This window comes from Panthera pardus, unplaced genomic scaffold (assembly GCF_024362965.1).
Source record: "Panthera pardus isolate Hobbes unplaced genomic scaffold, ASM2436296v1 HiC_scaffold_20, whole genome shotgun sequence".
Lineage (NCBI taxonomy): Eukaryota > Metazoa > Chordata > Mammalia > Carnivora > Felidae > Panthera > Panthera pardus.
In genome coordinates this window covers 2839711-2860499 of record NW_026526766.1, presented here as the reverse complement: position 1 = coordinate 2860499, position 20789 = coordinate 2839711, and the positions used below count along the sequence as shown (strand labels likewise).

Genomic DNA, 20789 nt, shown 5'->3' with positions numbered 1-20789 from the left:
CCTCTGATTCTGGCCGTGTTCCCGGGGTTGCCTGGGGTTACCTTTGCGTTGCCAAATATATTTATTGACTTCGGTGTTCCCCAGGTCAGCGAGTGGCACCGCCTCCTACTCCATTCCTCACTTGCCCGACAGATAATCCCTGTCTTTTCACGTTGGTCCTTCCGACGGGTGGGGTGGGGGTGGGTTAGGAAGGTTCAGCAGGCTCTGCCTTTCTCTGGGGCCCTCTCAGGGCTGAGCACCTGTGACCCCGGGCTGCAAGGCGGGACCCCTCTGCCCTGCACCACATGCCCATATCCACTGTCACACAGTGTGGCCATTGCTGTTATGTTTCTAGGGATCCTCAGGCCGTGGCCCTCAATTCTGTGGGATGCACGTCCCGATCCCTGCCTATTACACCTCATTCCCCCCTTAAGAAAAACAAACAAACTCAGGAGGAGTGGAAGGGACGTGGCCGTGCTGGGGTTGGGGGCTGGTTGGCTGTGTCCTCACTGTTTGTGGAGCATGGGTGTGGGGCTGGGCTCAGGAGCGGGGGGCACCCTCTGGGATGATAGGAACACGGCCCGGGACGGTGGGCGCCAGCCCCCGCTCACGCCCCTGGCTGTCCCGTGGCGGCCTGGCTGTTGCAAATTAGGAGGAGTCCTGGCCGGACACTGCCCTCCCCCGTGCAGAGCAACCGTGAAAGTCCCGGCCGCTCTCCTCTGCCGAGCGTTCCTCGAACCTCCCTTGGCCAAAAACACCTGCTCGAGATTCACCGGCTCAAAACTCCATTTAATCTCCCATCTTTTCCGAAGGTCTGAGATACAATGATACAGCAACAGCCACACGTCGTGACCAAAAGGATTTCTGCTTTTTCTCCTCAATTATAATACCTGCTTCAGTTTCCAAACTCCAGTATGAGGGCTGACTTATAAGCAAAAACTAAGCAGAAATCAACACCTTTTCGAAGTTTATCCTCATGTGGGGATTGCTGGTGCTTTGCTGCCCTCCTGGGAGCGCCCTGCCCCGGGGCTGGAGGCAGGAAGCTTCCAGAAGGCTGCAAGCGGCCGCTGGCAGCTGGATCCGGCCAGGTTGGTACAGGCTCCAGAGCGGCTTCCTTGTTTCCATCCATTTATATGCTCAGGTCTTTCTAGATCGTGAGTGGTTTTGCACATGCCATTTTGGCATTTTAGAACGAATGGTTTTCTCCCAGTTCAGACACAGGTTTGCTTCGAGCGTCTCGGGAGCACAGTCGGGAAGCTCCTCGCACGGTGGGATTTCACCTCCGTTAATTTCCGACTGCCCGCCACCAAAGGCCTGAGGGGCTGTGCGGGAATAAACCTGGTGATGGTGTGATGGAGATGGGGCCACTGTTTCCACCCCGGAATTCAATTCAAGGTCATTCCATTGTCTTTGACATTATAAAAATAGCATGGGAAACTTACGTCGCAGCTTAAATTTAGGGCAGCTTCTAATTTACTGTCTACTGAATTCCGCTGCCGTTTGTAAAGCTAATGGAAATTTCCGGGTTTAATACTGACTTGGAATGTCCTCCCTGGCCTTTGCCTCGATGGAACCGGTCGCAAGAGTGCCTGGGACACAGCAGAAATAGCACCAGTGGCCTGTTTCCGTGTGGGGGTGAGACCCTTTCCTTCTCTGAGAGGGAAGGTCGTTAGGACCCCCGTTAGCTGTGGTCCTTCAGCCTCGGGCTTCCCATCTGTGAAACGGGCGGCAGCCGTGGTTCCTCCCTCAAGGGTTGCCTCAAGGGAGCTCATCGAGTGAGCAGCTCAAGTGTGGGGAAAGCCCACCGGCGGTCAGCTGGTGTGACGACTTCCATCCCTTTATTTGCGCCGGGTACCAGTTTTGCGGATTCTCAGGAAACCTCGTCGTATCGCCTGCCGACAGACGGTGGCTTTTCCAGGACGTGGGGCGGGCACTAACGACGTGTCTCCTTTCTTGTCCTGGGCCTGCAGATCATCGCCAACCACCACATGCAGTCCATCTCGTTCGCCTCCGGGGGAGACCCGGTAAGTGCCCGGGGCTGCTTTCCCTTGCTCTCGTTGGGACTTTTCCAGAAGGGGCCTTCCTCCCAGGGGTGCGTGCTAGGGCACGATCGGGAAAGGTAACTGTGATGACAGCTCTCCCCCCACCTGGTTCCGTAAGCCCTTCTCGACCACCATTAGTTCTCGTTCCATTAGCCCAAAGCGGTCAAAAGTCCTCCAAGTACTGGCTTTCTGAAGAGGTCCTGGGACCGCGCCCCAGTGTCAGCCGTCAGGCGCCCCCGTCTGATGACCGTGGGTCACTGTGGGTCCTGCTTGGTTCCTTTTTTCTCTTGGGCTCCGGCAGGGCCCTTCGGTTTCGCGGTTGAAGTCTACGCGAAGCCTGTGAGTTGACTTAGTCTGGTTTATTCATAGATGTTTGAAATTGGAATTTTTCTACCCACATTTAATGTTGTAGTCTTACTGGTTTGCTTTGCCAGCAGGGAGGGAGTGCAGGGAGAGAGAGAGAGAGGGAGAGAGAGGGGGCAAGGCAGAATGGGAATGTTCTATTTTTGCATTGCTGCTTTTATTAAGAAGGTCACAAGGTAATTCACTCCTCACGTTTGGTCAAGATGGTGTCAGTGCTCATTTTCGGCGTCATGAGAGGCAGGACCCACAAACCCCTTGCTCCCCCTCCCCCTCCTCACCTCCCTCCTCCCCCTCCTCCTCCTCCCTTTCCATTCTCCTCCTCCCCCCTCCTTCTCCTCTCCTCCCCTCCTCCTCTCCTCCCCCTCTTCCCTTTCTGCTCTTCCCGCTCTTCCCCCTCCTCCTCCCCCACCCCCCCCACCCCACCCCCTCCCCCAGCAGAGCCAGACCCACACACACTAACTGCTGCTCACTGTTGCTGGCCAGCCCTTGGAAACAGCTTGCAGGCAGGAAACTATCTCCAGGGAAGAAGAGCCAGTCAGCCCTTGGAGCCGTGAGGGAGAAAACACCCGCCCCCAAGACCGCCCTCATACCATTTCTCATTGGTCCGGGCCACGTTTTCACCAGTCTGGGGAAGTATTTAAAAATTAGGACGACCGAGTGAGTGTTTCTTGAAGCTACATTTACTCAAAAAGAAAAATTGTTCTATATCCTGGCATGATGTCCTTTTGCTGTCAAATAAGTCTTTTATAATAAAACAATGAGGCTTAGAAGTGGTGTTTTTGTTGTTATTGCTGTTTCGTTATGTGCAAGTTTCCGGGTCCAGGGCAGCCGGAGTAGCCGGTGTGGTGCAGAGATCCCGTCCTGGTCTGGCCGGGAAGGGGGTATTTCCCAGGCTGTGAGGACTTCGTGTGTCTTTCCCGGCCTGCTCCCTCTACCTGGGGAACTGCTTTTGCTTGCTGCTGGCTCATGAACAGCAAGTCGAGCGGGTGGGCGCTTTCCACTGCTGGCTCTCATCTCGACATCTCTAAAGGCTGGTGGAGTCACGGCCCCCGGTGTCTCGGCTGCAGACAGCCCACGCCCCCCGCCTCTGCCCCAGTTCCTGCAGCCGCCCCTCCCTCCCCCAAGGAGGCGTCAAGCCCAGCCAGACCCTTGGGCCAAGGGCACTGGCAGGAGAGGGATTCGGCCACCCTGCACGTGGTTCCTTGCCCTTATACCCCCGCCTGACCAAGAGAATATGGCAAAGCACCCTTGGACCACCCTCAGCACCTCCACTGACTCACGCTCTCTTCCTTTAGGGTCTAGTCCTCAAAATCTCTCCCCGTGGTTTCCTCTTTTCCTTCCCCTCCCCTCCTTTACTTTCCCTCCAATCCCTTAATCTCTTACATTTTATCATAAAGCGAAAGACCTCACTGAGACATACATTTAGCAAGTGGGAGTCTGCCACTAGAGATTGTATCTCGAGGGACAGGTGCACCTGCTGTGTACCTGCACGTGCACCTGTCCTCACGCCTCCACCTGTGTCTGCACGTGGCTCCAGTCAACTCGCAGAGGCGTCTCACCGCTGGCCCCGTGTGATGCTCGTAGCCATAGTTTCCGAAATTTGGGAGGTAACCCAGCTTGCAAAATAAAAGGAAGAAACAGTACGTACCCGCAGTGACAGATTCTTCCAAGAACTTGTCTCAAACCTCAACTTAATGATGCTATGAGCGGACCTACAGAGACGGAAGGCTCAGGAAGCCAAGGACACAGGCTTCTGTTCAAATTGTCCTGTTCTCCAGGGTGCACACAGGTCTGCGAGCCTCAAATTTCCTCACCTCCTTGCTTTTAAAAAAGAAAAAGGAAGCACTGGGTGCTTTTAACCTTTTTATATTTTTTTCTTATTTGTTTCTGATGCATAAAACGTCACGATACCAGGGGACAGGAAACCTGGTCAGTTCCTATTTTAACCAAGCCCAAATGCGTGTTCGCATTGTGCGTGGGTTCCCGTTCCGCACTGGCTTGTAACCATTATAATTGGAAGATGTTTCAATAAAACTAGTAATCCCAGGTTCGATCCCTTGTTCTGGTGCTCAGTGTGTAACTACTCACTGCTTTGTGCTCTAGTTGACCCAGTAAGAAAATGGTGTTTTGAAGTATCAACTAAGACAGGCTGAAAAACACTGTTAATCCAAAATCCCCCCAAAATATGCCCTGTCATCATAATCTGCTGTGATTACCAGTGTTCACAGGCCACTAGAAGGGGGTCAGGGTGCCGGCCAGGCTCAGAAAGTTTTGGGGGGTGGCAACAGGGGCGCAGGACGGGCAGCAGGCAGCCCCATCTGTGGAACTTGGTGTTCAGTGTGACTGGATGATGTCTGGAACAACGTTCTGAACACCAATACACTCCCCCAGCGTGCCAGACAATGATCAACATTGGCTTTAGAAGAGTTCTGTCCTGGCTTGACCCTAAACCATCTGAGGGACGGGACACATGTCATGTCTCTTTCCTGGCCTTCCTTCCCCAGAGCAGCGTTTCTCAGACTGGAGTAAGAATTTAAGAAGAAGAATTTCTTTGCGTATGCCACTAGTGTTGACTCAAATTAATTTTGTCACCCAAACATGCACAAAAATAAATCAAGTATACACTCCTTGGGTTCATACGTCCTATTGAACTGTAAGCCCTGATCATGTTTGAAAGTTTAATCCTGATAAACACAGTAAAGCCAGAAACATTCGAAGTGACAGGAATTTACCGGGATGGGTGGTTTTGCTGACGCCACCCAGATCTCTGCTCTCAGAGGGACTCTCGAACCGGCCGCCACGGTGCGGAATCCTTCAAGGTCAGCATCTCTTTACTACGTCAGGCGCCTGGGTGACTCAGTCCTTCCACTAATTTATTCTGTTGAAGTAAGCACTTCAGTGATGCATCGTTGTGTGCAAATGTGACGTTAATTGCTTGAGTTGGGGCAAAAGCATCTAGTCTGAGTGTTCTTTTTTCTCGAATTCTTTAAAAACCTGGCATCTGTAATGTTGGAAACCCAAGTGACAACCTTGTCGCTGACATTGCAACGCAGAACCGATGACGCAGTGGTCATTCAGATGGTCCCGGATATTCTTGTATTAATTTGTAAGATTATTATGGCAACTAAAACACGAAGTTAGAAAGAAAGTCTGGTCACATCTCAAACACTGGAGAATATTCCTGACCAGCCCTAGAATTCCACGGAGCTCGGACGGAGAGACGCCGGTGCTGTCCTAGGACCCTTCCAATGCTGTCATCTCCTGAGTCCACAGAAAGCGTCCGTGACTACGAGCTGGAGTCCTTACTTGGCTGTTAGCTTCATATTCTGACCAGATCTTCCTTGATGGAAATGACTGGAAACTGGGTTGATGGTCTGTTTTTCACCCCCCTTCCCAGCTCAGGGAATATACCAGCAGACAGTGCCTAAGGAGGAGCCTGGAACGGCGTAGACGGGCAGCATACTGGAGGGACCCTTGGTGGCAACCAGTCACGTCAAAACCCGCTGGAGGGCCCTCCTCCCCTCCTCAGACCCAGCGGGTCGCTGTGAGTTCTGGGAAACCATGTACCACGTATGGAAAAGCACCCTGTGCCTGGTGCTGCCTGCTGGGGCGCTCAGTAATCATTGCATGTCCCCAGGCTCCCAGTCGTCCCCTCTCCCATCGGAGGGTTTTCCTGGAGCACGGCAGAGAGAGAAGGGGTCATCCCCTGCCCACGGAGAGTAGTAATGAAGGCAGTCACGACACAGAATCTTCTGGATGCTGAAAACCTGGAGCTCATCTGTAATGTTGGAGCCCTTCGAAGCAACGACATTTGGGAGAAATCTGCAACGACGGGGTGAGCCTTTACCGGTCGCCCCCCCTGAGACTTTACAAATGTTGAGAATGTCAGCTTTGCAGGGAACGTCTGTTCTGCTTTCCAGAATGAAGAGAATGATTGGTTCCTCTGCCTGTTTAGAGGCGGCCCAGCCTACGTCTGAGGACAGAGCCTCCTCCGTGCACGGATCAGATGAGGCCGCCACGCAGACTCGGATTTCACCCGGAACAGCCAGGCTACTACTCAGAGCTCATATGTGTGAAACATCTTAAAAGATTAAAGTTACTACTTATTTCCGAGAAGAAAAGAACCATCACATGCCATCCACCCAGGAAGGTGTTCCCAACCAACCTTTGAACGTCCGCTTCTGGTTTCCTCCTGGCTACTAGACCAGCAGCACCAGCACTGGCTGGAAACTTGTCAGAAATGGACATTTTGGGGCCTCCCCTCAGACCCACAGAATCCGAAGCCCCAAGGCGACACCCAGCAGCCTGTGTCTCCACAAGCCCGTTGTGGGACTCTGACGCCAGCTTGGACTGACGACCGCTGATTCAGGCAGAGCTCGGGACAGTGGCTGTCAGCCTTGACTCACAGTAGAACCTTCTGGAGAGCTTCAAACCGTCCTGAGGCCTCACGGCCTCCGGTCCAGCAAGGGCGGATTATCCGGGAGCTGGGACTCGGGCAGCAGTGCGTTCAGAGCTCCTGGGGGGATCCGCCGTGCAGAGAACGGGGTGCCCGTCACACGGCCGTGGCCCAGAGCGTGGGCACAGACAGGCGGTGTCTGCACCAGAGCCTCAGGCCCCACCCTGGACCCGCCGAGTCAGAACCTGCACTTCACAAGGTCCGGAGACTCCTGGCCGCTGTAGTGTGAGAAATACCGTCCTTCTGGGCTGTCCCTTGGGAGCGTTAGATTCCTGGGCTGGGTTGCGTAGTGTATGTCTGGCTGTGCTGTCTTGCTCGTGGTTAGTGACGTGGATGCCTCGTTTTTCTCTGACAGGACACAACCGACTACGTTGCGTACGTAGCTAAGGACCCTGTTAACCGCAGAGGTAAGCAATGCTCGACTCCTACAGTCTCTCACTCGTGCGCGGTCAGGCTGAACACTGGACGCCAGGTGCTCCCCCTGGTCCCACCCCCTCCGCCAGCACGACCCGTGTGTCCTGCCGTGCCGTTAACGGGAATTGAGGGCTGCCCGCCTTCTCGGTGGGGGCAGGAGACACCGGGCGGCCGGGGGCCTGAGACACCCACCTGCACGCAGGGAGTGCGGCTTGGAGCACCTGACCTGCACCTGTGGCTCCCGTTTGTGCCCTGAAAGCGGCCTCGGCCACACCTGGAACGCTGTGTCCCCCCCCCCCCCCGCCCGGCCCCAGCCCCACCGCCAACCACGTCACCCCGAGAAGCCTACGCTGCCCTGAGCAGTCCACGCTCACGTGCCATCCACTCGCACCCCACAAAGCTGCCAGGGCCTCAGACGAGGCTGGAAATGGGGGATGTGGGGCATTCACGAGCTTTCCTTTATGGAAAAGGGCCCTTTATTCCTAGACCTCCACACTCACCACCCTGTTCCTTTTATCACGTACAAAACCGAAGCCCCACCATGGGCGCCGACAGCCCGGGCGGGTGGGCTGACCACAGGTGAGTGCTACCCTTGGATACTGACGCACCCCGTGACCCCAGCTTAGAACTCACTGACGAAGATCGCCAGGGGGTGTTGATAGCAATACAAAGCACTGGCTCCCCTCTCCTCCCACCCTCCACCCCAGGTACCGACTGTTAAGATTTTCTAGTTTGCTTTACGGGACTTTTTATCCACATACGTACACGTATATTCTTTTCTTTTAAAATGTCAGTGCATGTGAGATCTTAGCATGCTATCGTGCCCTCCCCCCGGTGCTGTGTCTTGGACACAGAGAACGGGTTGACTGTCCGCGAGGTGGCGCCATGTGGTGAGACTTGTCCCCCAGGTGCACCGACCCCCCCCGGGGTCCGCGTACAGACGCTTTCACTGTTGTGCGGCCCGACCTGGAGGCGTTTGCAGAGAGGTTAGATGGTTGATAGGTCAGTGAACCTTGCAAATCAGAAACCAGTCTGGCTGTAAAGATTTGGTCCTCCCCACGGCCGCCTCCTGCCCCACGCTGGTACTCGGTGGCGTGGCGGGACCGCTTTCCTTCCTCAGAGTCACAGACGATGACATCATACAGTGTTAGCACTTATTCTCCCCCAGATGCGTGGGTGTCTGGGGGGCGAGGGGGACCCCGCAAATGAAGCGCCATGTCCTGGATTATGACTGCCACGTTGTCACTCCTGAGCCAGAGTGGGGGTGTTCACAGACTTCTGAGGGTAGACGGGAAGGGGGCATGGGTAGTCTTGAGCCAAGGACTGTCCCTGAAACCCCTGGCTAACACGTGGAGCCCACCCCGTCTTGACCTTGCAGCGACTTTCATGTGATGACTGTGGATAACCAGCGCTCGGCCGGGTGAGGGCGGCAGGCTGGCCGTTCCACGCAAGCCCGTCCTTCCAGTGGGAGGCAGTTTGATCGGTCCACGAGGGCTCCCATACAGAACTCTGCACGGCGGTGGCTGAAAATGACAGAAGCTGTTGTCTCACGGTTCTGGAGGCTGGGAGACCTGAGAGCAAGACACTGCCAGGGCCGCGCTGCATCTGAAGCCTGGGGCAGGGACCCCGCCTGCCTCTCCCAGCTCCTGGAGGTGCTCTGGCCGTCTGGGCGTCCTGGCTTGTGGCCATGTGGCTCCAGTGGCCCATCTTCATGCCACCTTCTGCTCCGAGCATGGCTGTGTCTTCACGTGGGCACCTTCTTATAAGGTGTGCGATTATCCGGGGTTAGGGCCTGCCGTCCGCCAGCCCGGCCTCACGTCAACCGTGGTTAAGTTCCTGCCACTCCGATGGATTCCCCAGATGACAGACCAGTGTTGGCTGGAAACCATGCTTGAGTTCAGGGGGTCTGTGCCTCCCTCCTAGGAGGCCATGACTGTTCAGCCTTCCTCCCAAGGGGTGAGGATTGTCGGTTTGCCGTGAAGAAGGGACCGTGGTCGCTGTTCCTGGGGCATTTTCTAGTTGGGTAAGACCCCAGATGTCCAAGGGGCCCCTACCAGTCCCCGGTTGGCGGAGACGGCGGCCGCGTGCCGTGGGGGCATCGCTCGCCTGTGCTGGCGGAGCAGGTGTCCCGCAGACGCCGTGGGGACAGCATCAGGTGGACGGAGACCCCAGCCCGCAGCCCGCAGCTGTCAGAGGGCTGGGCTATGGTGCAGGCTCTGGACGTGTTTGGAGCCAATGGGGAAACCGCGAGCTGGGGTCCCGATGGTGACTTCTGACCAGCAGCATTTGCTGTGTGTGGAAGACACGTGGGGCTGGCCCGTCTGAGGGAACATGCCGTCCCCCCGCCCCCCCCGCCTGTATGATTACGGGGGCCATAGTGCGTGTTGCTCCCGAGTGCCCTCCGTGACGCGGCCCGAGGACGTCTCCTCCCTCGTGAGGCCAGCAGCTCAGAGGCGTGAGCGGTTCTCCTTAGAGCGACCTTGTTTATTGGTCTGAGGGGTGGGGGAGACGACGTGGGCACACGAGCCCCACCCCAAGACCGCCCACCCTGTAACAGGAGGGCCAGTTTCCCCCAGAAGGGACGGAACGAAGAACGGTCCCGTTTTGTGGCCCTCACGTCCGTTTTGGGCCACATTTTAGGTTTTACGACGTATTTGAGTCTTCACGGCACCACAGCTCTGTACGTGCCTCAGTGGTCTGCTCCTTCGTGGCCCCTGAGTGACGCCCCCAGCTCTGCCCCCTCCTCAGGGGCGGTCACCGTTGGCGAGGGCCTCACCGTTCCTGTATGTGCCCAGTCATGCCGGTGAGGGGGTGAGGGGAAAAGACTGTTGCGATGCTCTCAGAGAAAACAGCAGCCCCGGAGACCCTCACCCCAGAGTTCGTTTTGGATTTCGAGTGCAGTTTGGAACAGAGAGGCCCTGGGACAGACCCTCGGACCCCAGCCCTCAGACAGTGTTTTCTCAGGCCACCAAGGACTGCAGGTGCCAGAGCCGGGAGGGAGACGTGATTTAATTCTGCGGCTACAGCCTCTGCCGCCCCCGGTTTCTGACAGCCAGGACTCGACCCTCGGCGGGACAGGGTGCCTGCTTCTGCTGCGGCCCTGCGTCTTCCAGTTCTCAGGAAGCAGGCTTCCAGCTCCCTGCTGTGTAAACAGGAGCAATCGGGCAGCCCCCTGCCGAAACCCGTTCTTCCTTCACTGCGGCTGCTGTATCTCTTTTCAGAAGAACAGTGAGCTGCACACTGTTGGCCCTTCCCGTCTCTACTCTTCCCCGAAGCACCGACCAGGCAGCCCTCGGCTGGTCCCCCTTGGGGGTGGGCGTGCGTGGCTGCAAACAGGCAGGGGGGGGGCTGGGGTTCTTCCCCTCCCTCCTGCCTAGACTCCCGCCTCCTTACTAGCTGGAGGGACACTGCCACCCGTACTGCTTAATGCACGACCCTGCAGCTCTAACAGCTGTGTCATGTGGGCTCGCCCTGTGCCTCCCGGGCTGGTGTTTAATAAACTAAAATAATATCGATAATCAGTAATAAAAACACAGCCGGGCATCTGTCTCCTTGGGACAAACCTCTTGGCCATCCCCAGTGCTCCCAAGGGCTCGCGCTGCGATCCAGAGCCTCAGGACGTGCTTTTCCCTGGGTCCCCAGGGTGCTCCCCTGCAGCCCGGGGGACAGGAAGCCCGCGGACCCCGGGGCTGGTGGCCGCCGTCCGCGTGGGCTCCACGGTGCCCTGCTGGCTTCGTGCGGCAGGAGGGCGGTTTGGTGTGCCTCCCCCGAGGGTTTCTTTCCCCGTCGTTAGTAACAGGATGGGGCAGCGCGGGTCACACAGGGAGGCCTGGGGTTCCCGGGGGCGCACAGACATGGATCTGGGAGGAGACCTCGTATTTCTCGGGGAGCAGAGCGGGCCCTGTGCCCCTGCAGCCTCTTCTCTGGCGGCTCCACACGGATTGTGCCGCAGCTTGGCCTCCGGGACGGCCTGCCCTCGTGGGACAGTGAGTGCCTGTCGCAAAGCCGCTGGGAGCTGCTCCAGGCCCCCCGAGGCCTGCCCTCCCCCCCACATCGGGCCACAGGAGCCCAGCTGTGATCTGCTCTTTAGCACAAGCTGCTTGTCTGAGAACCTGTGCCAACAGCCAGCCCCACATTCGAGAGGCGCCCTGGCATGTGGCGGGGGGTCCCCGTGAATTAACATCCCCTGAAACTCCTCTTTTGAGGGGTTCTTACTGTTCCGAGTTGCCGCATTCGGTGAGGCCGCTTGACTCCCACGAGGAAGTGAGCGGACAGCCACGGAGTGGCTCAGGCGTCCCTCAGCAGGAGCCGGGTTGGGACCGTTGTCCAGGCTCAGGGGGCCGGAGGGGGACCCGTTCCTTCTTACTGCCACCTTCTTTATCACGACGTTTCCTTCCAAACCCTGTTTCTCTGTTGAGCTCTGAGTTGGTATTTCGTAGACGGTTAAGAAATTGTTAACCATTTTGAAATTTAAAAATTTTAAATGTACTTGCAAAGAGGACCTTTGGTGTTAGAGAGCAGAGCCCTTAAGAAATGCATCCCCGCGGTGACGCTTCGTGGCCGTGGCCCAGGGATCGGGCTGTGGGTGGAGCTGCCGGGACAGGGAGTGGGGGACGGGGGCACCTCCCCAGTGGGAGCCTGGCGGCCCAGCGTCTCTAACAGGCCTGTACGTTTGCTCTCCCAGCGTGTCACATTCTGGAGTGCTGCGACGGGCTGGCCCAGGATGTCATCGGCTCCATCGGACAGGCCTTTGAACTCCGCTTTAAGCAGTATTTGCAGTGTCCTTCCAAGGTCCCCGCTTTCCATGACCGGTGAGTAGCGCTGTGACCCCCTGTGCACGGGCCTTCCCGCGTTCTATGGGCTTTCGTCTGAGAATGTCTCAAAGGAGAAACCACGAGACGGCCTCCGTGAAGTGTGGTCTGGACAGACGTGGTCGGTCACGGGGCTCCTGGCTCAGATGCACCTGGCGGGTCTGGGCCGGGGCTTGGGAGACCCACCGTCGGAAGGAAGCCCACGGATGGCTGAGGCCCCGAACGTTGGGGAAAACATTTTCTAGAAACTGTAGAGACAGTAGCCAAGGTCACGGAAACACACTGTAATACCTTCCTGCCGTGTCCTCTGCAACCAGGTGAGATTTCCACGTGTCGCCTCCGTGAGTCCTCTTCTCACAGGTGGGATATGTCCCCCGTCCGTGCCACTGTGGTCAGCGCGGTCCTAACTCTGGGCCCTTCCGTGAAGCCCTGAGCTGGGTAGCCTGAGGACCCAAAGCCTCCTGTGGCCCTGGGCACGCCTGCCCCTTGGCCAGGATGAATCAGCAGCATTCTCTGTAAAAAGGGAACAGCATTCTCACTTTTTTTTTTTTAAATTTTTAGGGGCGCCTCGGTGGCTCAGTCGGTTAAGCGTCCGACTTCGGCTCAGGTCATGATCTCATGGTCCGTGAGTTCAAGCCCCGCGTCGGGCTCTGTGCTGACAGCTCAGAGCCTGGAGCCTGTTTCCGATTCTGTGTCTCCCTCTCTCTCTCTGACCCTCCCCCGTTCATGCTCTGTCTCTCTCTGTCTCAAAAATAAACAAACGTTTAAAAAAATTTTTTTTAATTTTTATTTACTTATTTTGACAGAGAGAAAGAAGAGGGAGGGGCAGAGAGTGAGAGAGAGGCACAGAATCCCAAGCAGCCACCGCACTGTTAGTGCAGAGCTCAACACAGGGCTCGAACTCACAAACCGTGAGATCGTGACCTAAGCTGAAGTTGGATGCTTAACCGACTGAGCCACCCAATGGACGGTTGTTGTTTTACGTGTTCGGTGAAATAGTTCATACAAATACGAATTGTAAAACAACCTTCAGGATCTAGCATTGAGTTTCCTTCAGACATAAGAATATTCCATGCAGCATAAAGCGTTAAAAGAAAGCCATGTGGGGGCGTATCAATAGTCCGTCCTTGATCGGACTTGCATAATGAAAGCCTCTTCTAAAGGTGTGTTCACTGCAAACAAACCTTTATTTCTCCAAAATTCGCTTTTTCACTGTTGCTCTAAAGTCTGCAGCCCCGTTATGTGACTCAGGCACGAAGGCCTCGTTCACACCTCTGAGCTCTGCCCCTTTCCTGACTGGGTCATTCTCAGTCATTTTCTCACCTACTGGGAAGTGGCCTTTTTTATTTTTTTTTTTGGTTGTTTTTGGTGGGAAATTGCCTTTTTGTTTAGGTTGTTTTTGGTGGGGAGGGGCAGAGACAGAGGGAGAGAGAGAATCCCGAGCAGACTCCATGCCCAGCGAGGACCCTGACACGGGGCTCGATCTCATGATCGTGAGATCATGACCTGAGCCAAAATCGAGAGTTGGACGCTTAACCGACTGAGCACCCCAGACGCCCCAGAGAGATTGCTTTTAAGGCGATTCATTTGGGAGGTGCCTGTGAGGACCCCACTTTTCCCCGTTGTCAAGCTTCCCTGCGCTCAGACGGGCCTGTGTGTGGGAGGAGCAGTTAGAAAGTGTCAGTTCCTACCCCATATACACACCCACTATCCATAAACTGTGTATACTGTGTATAAAATTTTAAAGTTCACTCGTTCTCCTGCTACTTGTCAATTTCGTGTATAATGGGACCTAGCCATTAAAAAAAGGAGACCGGTACATCTGTGCTCCCGGAATAAACCTCAAAAATCTGAAGTGCAGTGAAAAAGGATATGAAACACGGAAACTTTAAAACCAAACAAACAACATAGGTGTAGTTTGCATATAACACGCACGTGTACGACGCGTGTATAACACGTCAGGATATCCCACACCATCTCTGGAGTATCCGGGGACCAGGCGGTGGTGGGTGGGATTTAACTGTATTGGTGGGTGAGTCTGACATTTCATAATGAAAACATTCCAACAGACGGTGAGCCCCTGCACACACACCTACATGCCACTGCTCACATTTTACTGCTAATATGATGAATCTGTACACCCATGATGAATTTTATTTCTTAAAAAAAAAAAGTGGGGCTCCTGGGTGGCTCAGTCAGTTGAGGGTCCGACTTTGGCTCGGGTCATGACCTCGTAGTTCAGGGGTTTGAGCCCCGTGTCGGGCTCTGTGCTGACAGCTCAGAGCCTGGAGCCTGTTTCAGACTTCTGTGTGTGTCTCTCTCTCCCCCTTTCCCATTCACACTCTGTCTCTCTCTCTCCCAAAAAATAAATAAACTTAAAAAAAATTTTTTTTAAGTAGGGGCGCCCGGGTGGCTCAGTCAATTAAGCGTCCGACTTTGGCTCAGGTCATGATCTCACGGTTCATGAGTTTGAGCCTCGCGCTGGGCTCTGCTGATAGCTCGGAGCCTGGAGCCTGTTTCAGGTTCTGTGTCTCCCTCTCCCTCTGCTCCTCCCCTGCTCACACGCTGTCTCTCTCTCAAAAATAAGTAAAGATTAAAAAAAAATTATAAAAAAAAATTTTTTTAAAGTAGAAAAAGCCAATAGAGCAAAATGTTCACACTTACTGTCCATGGTGGATGCGTATCTTTTATGTTAATTATTATGCTTTTCTGTACTTCTGAAATTTACATAAAAGCCAGATAAATCTATAAAAATTATATGCACAAAAATGGGTGGGGAGCTCACTGAGTTGCCGTGCTCCTCTGAGAATACACTTAAGGTCAGAATTTTCTGTGTAGTTTTTTATATCATCAAGTTCGCCAAAGTTTTGGGGAAAGAAAATGAAGCAGGCAGGATCTTAATCTGTTGAGAAGAATTTCAGCTCCAAATGCAGGTATGGACATAAAATTTCTTTAAAAAATATTTTTTTAACGTTTATTTATTATTAAGAGACAGAGAAAGAGCATGAGCATGGGAGGGGCAGAGAGAGGGGGAGACACAGAATCCGAAGCAGGCTCCAGGCTCTGAGCTGTCAGCACAGAGCCCGAGGCGGGGCTCGAACTCACAAACCACAAGATCATGACCTGAGCCAAGTAGGACGCTCAACCGACTGAGCCACCCAGGCGCCTCCAGTTATTAACATTTTAAACTTCTTCCCTGTTTCAAAGATGAGTGGAATTTTCCAGAAGGTAGGACAGCGATGAAGGCAGAAGTATCTGGCCAGCCCATTCATCTGCTTTTCATAGCTGAGATCTAGATAGTGAGGAGGCAGTGACTGAACTCTCTTTTCTGGGGTAGCAGGTCCTAACATTAGATTTGTTGGTTTTGACAAAAAAAACTCCACTTTTGGCTAAAGCCCTGGAAAACCCCTCTTCTAACAGAATGCAGAGTCTGGACGAGCCTTGGACTGAAGAGGAGGGGGATGGCTCAGACCACCCGTACTACAACAGCATCCCAAGCAAGGCGCCCCCTCCGGGGGGCTTTGTGGACGTGCGGCTGCAAGCCAGACCCCATGCCCCTGACGCGGCCCAGGTAAGTCCCACACCCCTGCCTGGGTCTGGCCCCTCGAGCACTTCCTTCCATTTTCTTCCACTGTGCTCACAGGCTGGCATTCTGTCCGGTCTCTGGTGCAATAACTCACCTGCTCCCTCCCCTTGGATTACACACGCAGACACATAGGGGAGGCTTTTGCTTTAACGTCCTAAGGTGTTAATCACATGTCTGGGGACTAGGTTGTGATTCCGGAGGTGCAAGTCTGGGGGGTCTCCTCTCCATCCCGGGGCGAATGCCATTATCCTGGGAGCTTCGCGAGGAGACGAGAGTTCAGGACTTTTCAAAGGCTCGGGGTGCTTTCTTTCCCCCAGAAGACAGTGGGTGCGGGCCCTTAAAATGATGAGCGTTTTATGAGCCTTCCCTTTTCTTCATTTCCCTGAGTTTTCCTCCAAATCAACACCGTTCCAGTAAGGCGATTGCTTTTTAGAGTTACCGCGTCTCTATTTCGTGACAGAGAATTTTGTGAGGTCACCCACCTTATGCAAATAATAATGACACTGACGAAAGTGGCAAAACAACACGGAAATCAAGCGTCCGCAGCTCTAACGCGGAGAGATGGACGGGGCGGACTTGTCCGGGTGTGAATGGCTGAGGGAGGTGCGTTCCGACGTACCTGAGCTTTACCCGAGGGCGCGTCGGTGATGTGGCCGTGAATGTGTAGGAGAGCCCCATTTTCGGTCACACTTAGGGAGGGCTGGTGGCATGAAATGAAAACAAGGAGGGGCGCGTGTGGTTTTGATGAGACGCAGCCTCTTCCCCACACCCGTGCAAACGCGTTTCCCGAACCCTAATGCCAACCGCGAGGCAGGAAGGAAAAGGTGGGTGTGATTGGGGATGTGGCGGACCCGCCGTTGGGGTCCCTTCTACTGGGCTGTGGCTTTGGGGGATGGAGAAAGGGGAAGAGGCAGCTTTTCCTCTGGGCATTTACACACGTCTGTAGTTTGCAGGCAAAGAGCAGACGTACTACCAAGGGAGACACCTGGGAGAGCCGTTCGGCGAAGACTGGAAGCAAGCACCTGTCCGGCAAGGTGAGGGGCACGGCCAGGCGGGAGGGAAGAAGACACGGGAGCACGCGCTCCCGGCGGGGACTTCGTCCGGGGGCTGGCGGCGCACGTGTGTGTCCTGGCGAGACTGAGGCCCCTCCACCCGTCGCGGACACCGGAAGGAGGGCTGTGGGGGCGCCGCTCGTCCTCTGGTGCCTCCCCTTTGTCCCAGCGCTCCCCGTTCGCGTGCACCCTGGACGCGTCCTTGTCCTTCCGGCAGGATGGCCTGCCTACCAGGGGGCTGAGGCTCGGGCCTCCCCACGGGCCCGCACCCGTTCGGGTGGCTGGTGGCTGGGGCCCTCTGACGTGTGTTTTGCGCTGTCCCTCAGCGCTCCAGCGGGGCTGTGCCCCACGACTCCTAACAGGAACTGGTAGCTTTCCTTTCCTTGCCCGGCCCCCGCCCGCCCCGTCCAGGGTCAGCTTCGGGAGGGACGGAGCCCACACGCACTAGAGGTGGCGTGGATAATCAAGTCCCACGCGGGCCCTGGGCGCTTTCAGGGGCGCTTCCCCATCGTGTCACGTCGACTGACGTGTCCCCACTTGCCACAGTTCGGCCGTGACCAGGAGCTAACAGTAGGCTCTGTACACCCGAGCGTGTCCGTGTGTGTGTTCTAAAGGGTTCTTTCGACGTTCAGCTTCTTCCTGAACTCCCTCAGTAGCTCGGGGGTCCTGACCCCTGGCTGCTGACCCCTCAGGGTCTGAAGGAGAAGCAGCAACGGGGAATTAAGCTCTGATTTCTGATTAACGCGTCCACGTATGTATGTGTGACCATATTTTGGCTTCATGTCGAGGCCGTCCCCGCCGGGGAATAGATGACAATACATTTCTGGAACTGCCCCCTCGTGAGGCCGTTTCCGGCCTCACCTGCCCGAGCTAAGGGAGGACCCGTGTGTGGGGCCCTCAGTACAGCGTAGGGCCTGGTGGAGGCGGCCACGCAGCTCCAGCTCCCAGTAGGAAACACGTAGCAAACCAGAGTCTGAGCTGTGCCAGGAGCACCTTTTTTCTATGTTCTTACCTCTGTTCTACAGACATTTAAAAAGCATTTCTAGGGGCGCCCGGGGGCTCAGTCGGTGGAACGTCCAACTTCGGCTCAGGTCATGATCTCGCGGCTCGTGGGTTCGAGCCCCGTGTCAGGCTCTGTGCCGACAGCTCGGAGCCTGGAGCCCGCTTTGGATTCTGTGCCTCCCTGTCTCTCTGACCCTAACCCACTCGCATTCTGTCTCTGTCTCTCTCAAAAATAAATAAGCTTTAAAAGAAAATTTAAAAGTATTTCTATAACACGTGTGTGCTTGACCACATTAACAACTGCTAAGGACCAACGGAGACACGTCGTTTACAGCAGATGCTGGCTGTTATTGAAAAGTATGTCAGGTTCACTTGAAAATGAGTCTCTCCTTGTGTGTTCCCATTCCACCCCCTCCCCCCACCCCGGCCAGATCAGGATCAGACAACGTAAGAGACTCCAAGGTAGAAATCCACCTGAGGGTCATATGTCTCAATGAATTTCAAGTTCTAAGTTGAAAGCAATAAATATCTTTTTTCCATCGGGTAAGAATATCCTCTGTTAATTTGCTGGCAGCCGTTGTCCCTTACCGAAAATTAACACTCGGTGACCCCATCGTGGTGTGAATGCCCCCCTGTCCCCAGCTCTGCACCTGCCATGGTCCCAGTGGGAAAGGGCCATCGTCAGGAAAGTTACTTGTTGGGCTTTTGATCTTCTCCTTTTAAAACTTAGTTTGTAAAAAAAAAAAAAAAACAAACAACAAACTTAGTTTGTAAAATCCTTCGTACAGACTGATTTGCTCGCCACGTGCACGCATGCACACGCACACACACATACACACGTGAGCGGCAAGGAGCCACTGTGTTGCCAAGACATGTAACACAGGAGTGTCCCATGAAACATGAAGTCATACTCAGGAACAGGTGTAGACACACGAAGGACTTTTAACAGGACACCTGCGTCCTCTCGCAGTGCTGTGCTGCCCAAGCCCAACAACAGGCTCTGGGGAAAGCTTAAGAAGCCCTCTTGCCAACTGGATTGAGCCGCCCGTGGGGTGTGAAAGGTGACTTCTCTCCAGAGACAGCGCTGCCAGAGGGCGGTGGTCCTGAGAGTCTGTCTGTGTAAGTGCGTCACAGACGGGGCTCCCTTGGCGACCCGAGCAAGTGGGATCAGGCACCACCATCACCCCTCGGGCCCCAGACCAGCCTTGGCACTCTCGTGGCACAGCTGAGAAGTCCCGTGGGGGCGCTGCCCCTGGGTGGGGTCCTCCATCACACGCCCACCCTGGGCCTCCTGCGTGGAGCCTGGGGCATGACGAGATGCTTCGTTTTGTAAGGAAGGGGCCGGGCATCGCGTGGCTAGAACGGAGTTGACTTACGAGGCGTCCGCTTACACCGAAAGGGAGAACAAGGCGATTTAATGAGGCTCATGGTTCTGCCGCTGCTACTTGCTCAGGGGGCTTTGTAAAGGACGAGGGACCCAGGCAGCTTCCACCGTGGCGCATCTGCTCCGCTCACCGACCCCGGTCGGGGCCGGAGTCTCGGGCAGGCCCGTGCCGTCAGGGTGTCCATCCTCGGGGGCTGGCATCTTGACATGAAGGTGGGGAAATGGTCCCGGCCAAACACAACAGTGGTGACAGGGTCAGAAGAGGGGGATTTAGCCAGTGGGGACCCACAAGAAGAATTAGCTACCAGATAGCCCGTAGGAACGCCTCCGTGAAATGTTGGGTGGCTTACGGATAGATGCGCGAATGGCCTTCCCCTCGTAAGAGAAAAGAGCGCTGGTTTTCTCGTTGCAGGGTCCTTGGACACCTACAGCCTGCCGGAAGGGAGAGCTCACGCGGGCCCCGGAGAAGCCCCCACCTACGTGAACGCCCAGCACATCCCGCCGCAGGCCACGCCGGCCTCCGGCAGCAGCGCGGAGAGCAGCCCACGGAAAGACCTCTTCGACATGAGTGGGTTTCTTTTCGCGTGTGGTTTTCTTGTCTTCCGGGGTTGCTTTCCGCTGTCTGAAATCTTTGCCGCGACCGCACTTTCTGCTGGCAGGGTTTTGATTAACGGTGATGTGAATTACCACCCCAGCTGAAAGAGGACCACCAGTGTGTGGTGGCCGGTCAGCACCGCGTAAGGCCCGCAGAAGCCACCGCATGGCCATGGCTCCACCTCACTTTTCTGGGTTATGCTTGGGCTTTTCAAGGCTTTGCACTTGGCCGACCTCTGCTTTGGGATGATAGCTCTCTCTGAAGTCCAGAGACAAAGCAGTTTCCCCCTCTGTGTGGAACTGACTTTCCTCTTGAAGATCTGTCTGCACATATCTCGAGATAAATGATACACACAAAAACGTCCTCATTCGTTTATTTACTTAAATGTCAATCAGCCATTACGTGCCAAATACTGTATCAGTTGCTATGGATGCCAGTGTGAAATGGCATATCACAGGGCCTGTGGTCTGTTGAAAATGACCAACATAGAAGCAAGAAATGGCGATACGCCCTCTCGCGTGCACGCACGCATGCACACACACTCTCTCGTATTCCTGTCCAGTGAGCACCTAGTGTGTGTCTATACCCATCTACTTACTGGGGTCTACAGGAAGACAAAACAGAATCCCTACTCTCCTGGAGCTTGAATAACCCCTGTGCTGTAACTGGTAGCAGCAAGCGCCCTGAAGAAAAACAAACCAGGATGAGGAGTGTGATGGGAAGCTACTTAGCAGCGTAGTAACGTGCGCCCTGGACCTTCTGTTTGTCATGTAGACTGGGACAGCTAAATCATCTGTGAACTGAGTAACGAGAGTGGAAGTCGTTGCTAAGGCATTTTGAGAGAGGCTTCCGAGTTCACAGAGAGCTTTACATCCCCATGTGGCTTTGGCGGTTCGCTGAGAACTTCACAGGGGAGGAAATGCCTTGATAATTTAACAAGTGCTGGGCATTCGTTGTTCTGTTTAATTTTCGCAACAGTCCTGCAGGTCCCTGCCATTATTATTTTTACCATTCCGTTATTATCACGATTTTACAGAGGAGAAAATGGAGAATCCTAGAGGTTCAGTAACTTTACCACTTGGTCAAGGCAGCCTTACTGGTTTGA

The 20789-nt window shown here is 54.9% G+C and overlaps 1 protein-coding gene across 5 annotated transcripts in view; it reads left to right on the top strand.

The window, feature by feature from the left end:
* SHC3 (SHC adaptor protein 3) overlaps window positions 1–20789 on the top strand; it is a 104032-nt gene that overhangs the window by 62745 nt on the left and 20498 nt on the right. For all 5 annotated transcript variants that reach the window (XM_053907718.1, XM_053907719.1, XM_053907717.1 and 2 more), the window contains 6 exons: window positions 1950–2003; window positions 7196–7247; window positions 11939–12065; window positions 15486–15636; window positions 16598–16685; window positions 19502–19657. In XM_053907718.1, coding sequence (XP_053763693.1) covers window positions 1950–2003; window positions 7196–7247; window positions 11939–12065; window positions 15486–15636; window positions 16598–16685; window positions 19502–19657 — 628 coding nt within the window. The remainder of the gene's footprint in view (window positions 1–1949; window positions 2004–7195; window positions 7248–11938; window positions 12066–15485; window positions 15637–16597; window positions 16686–19501; window positions 19658–20789) is intronic.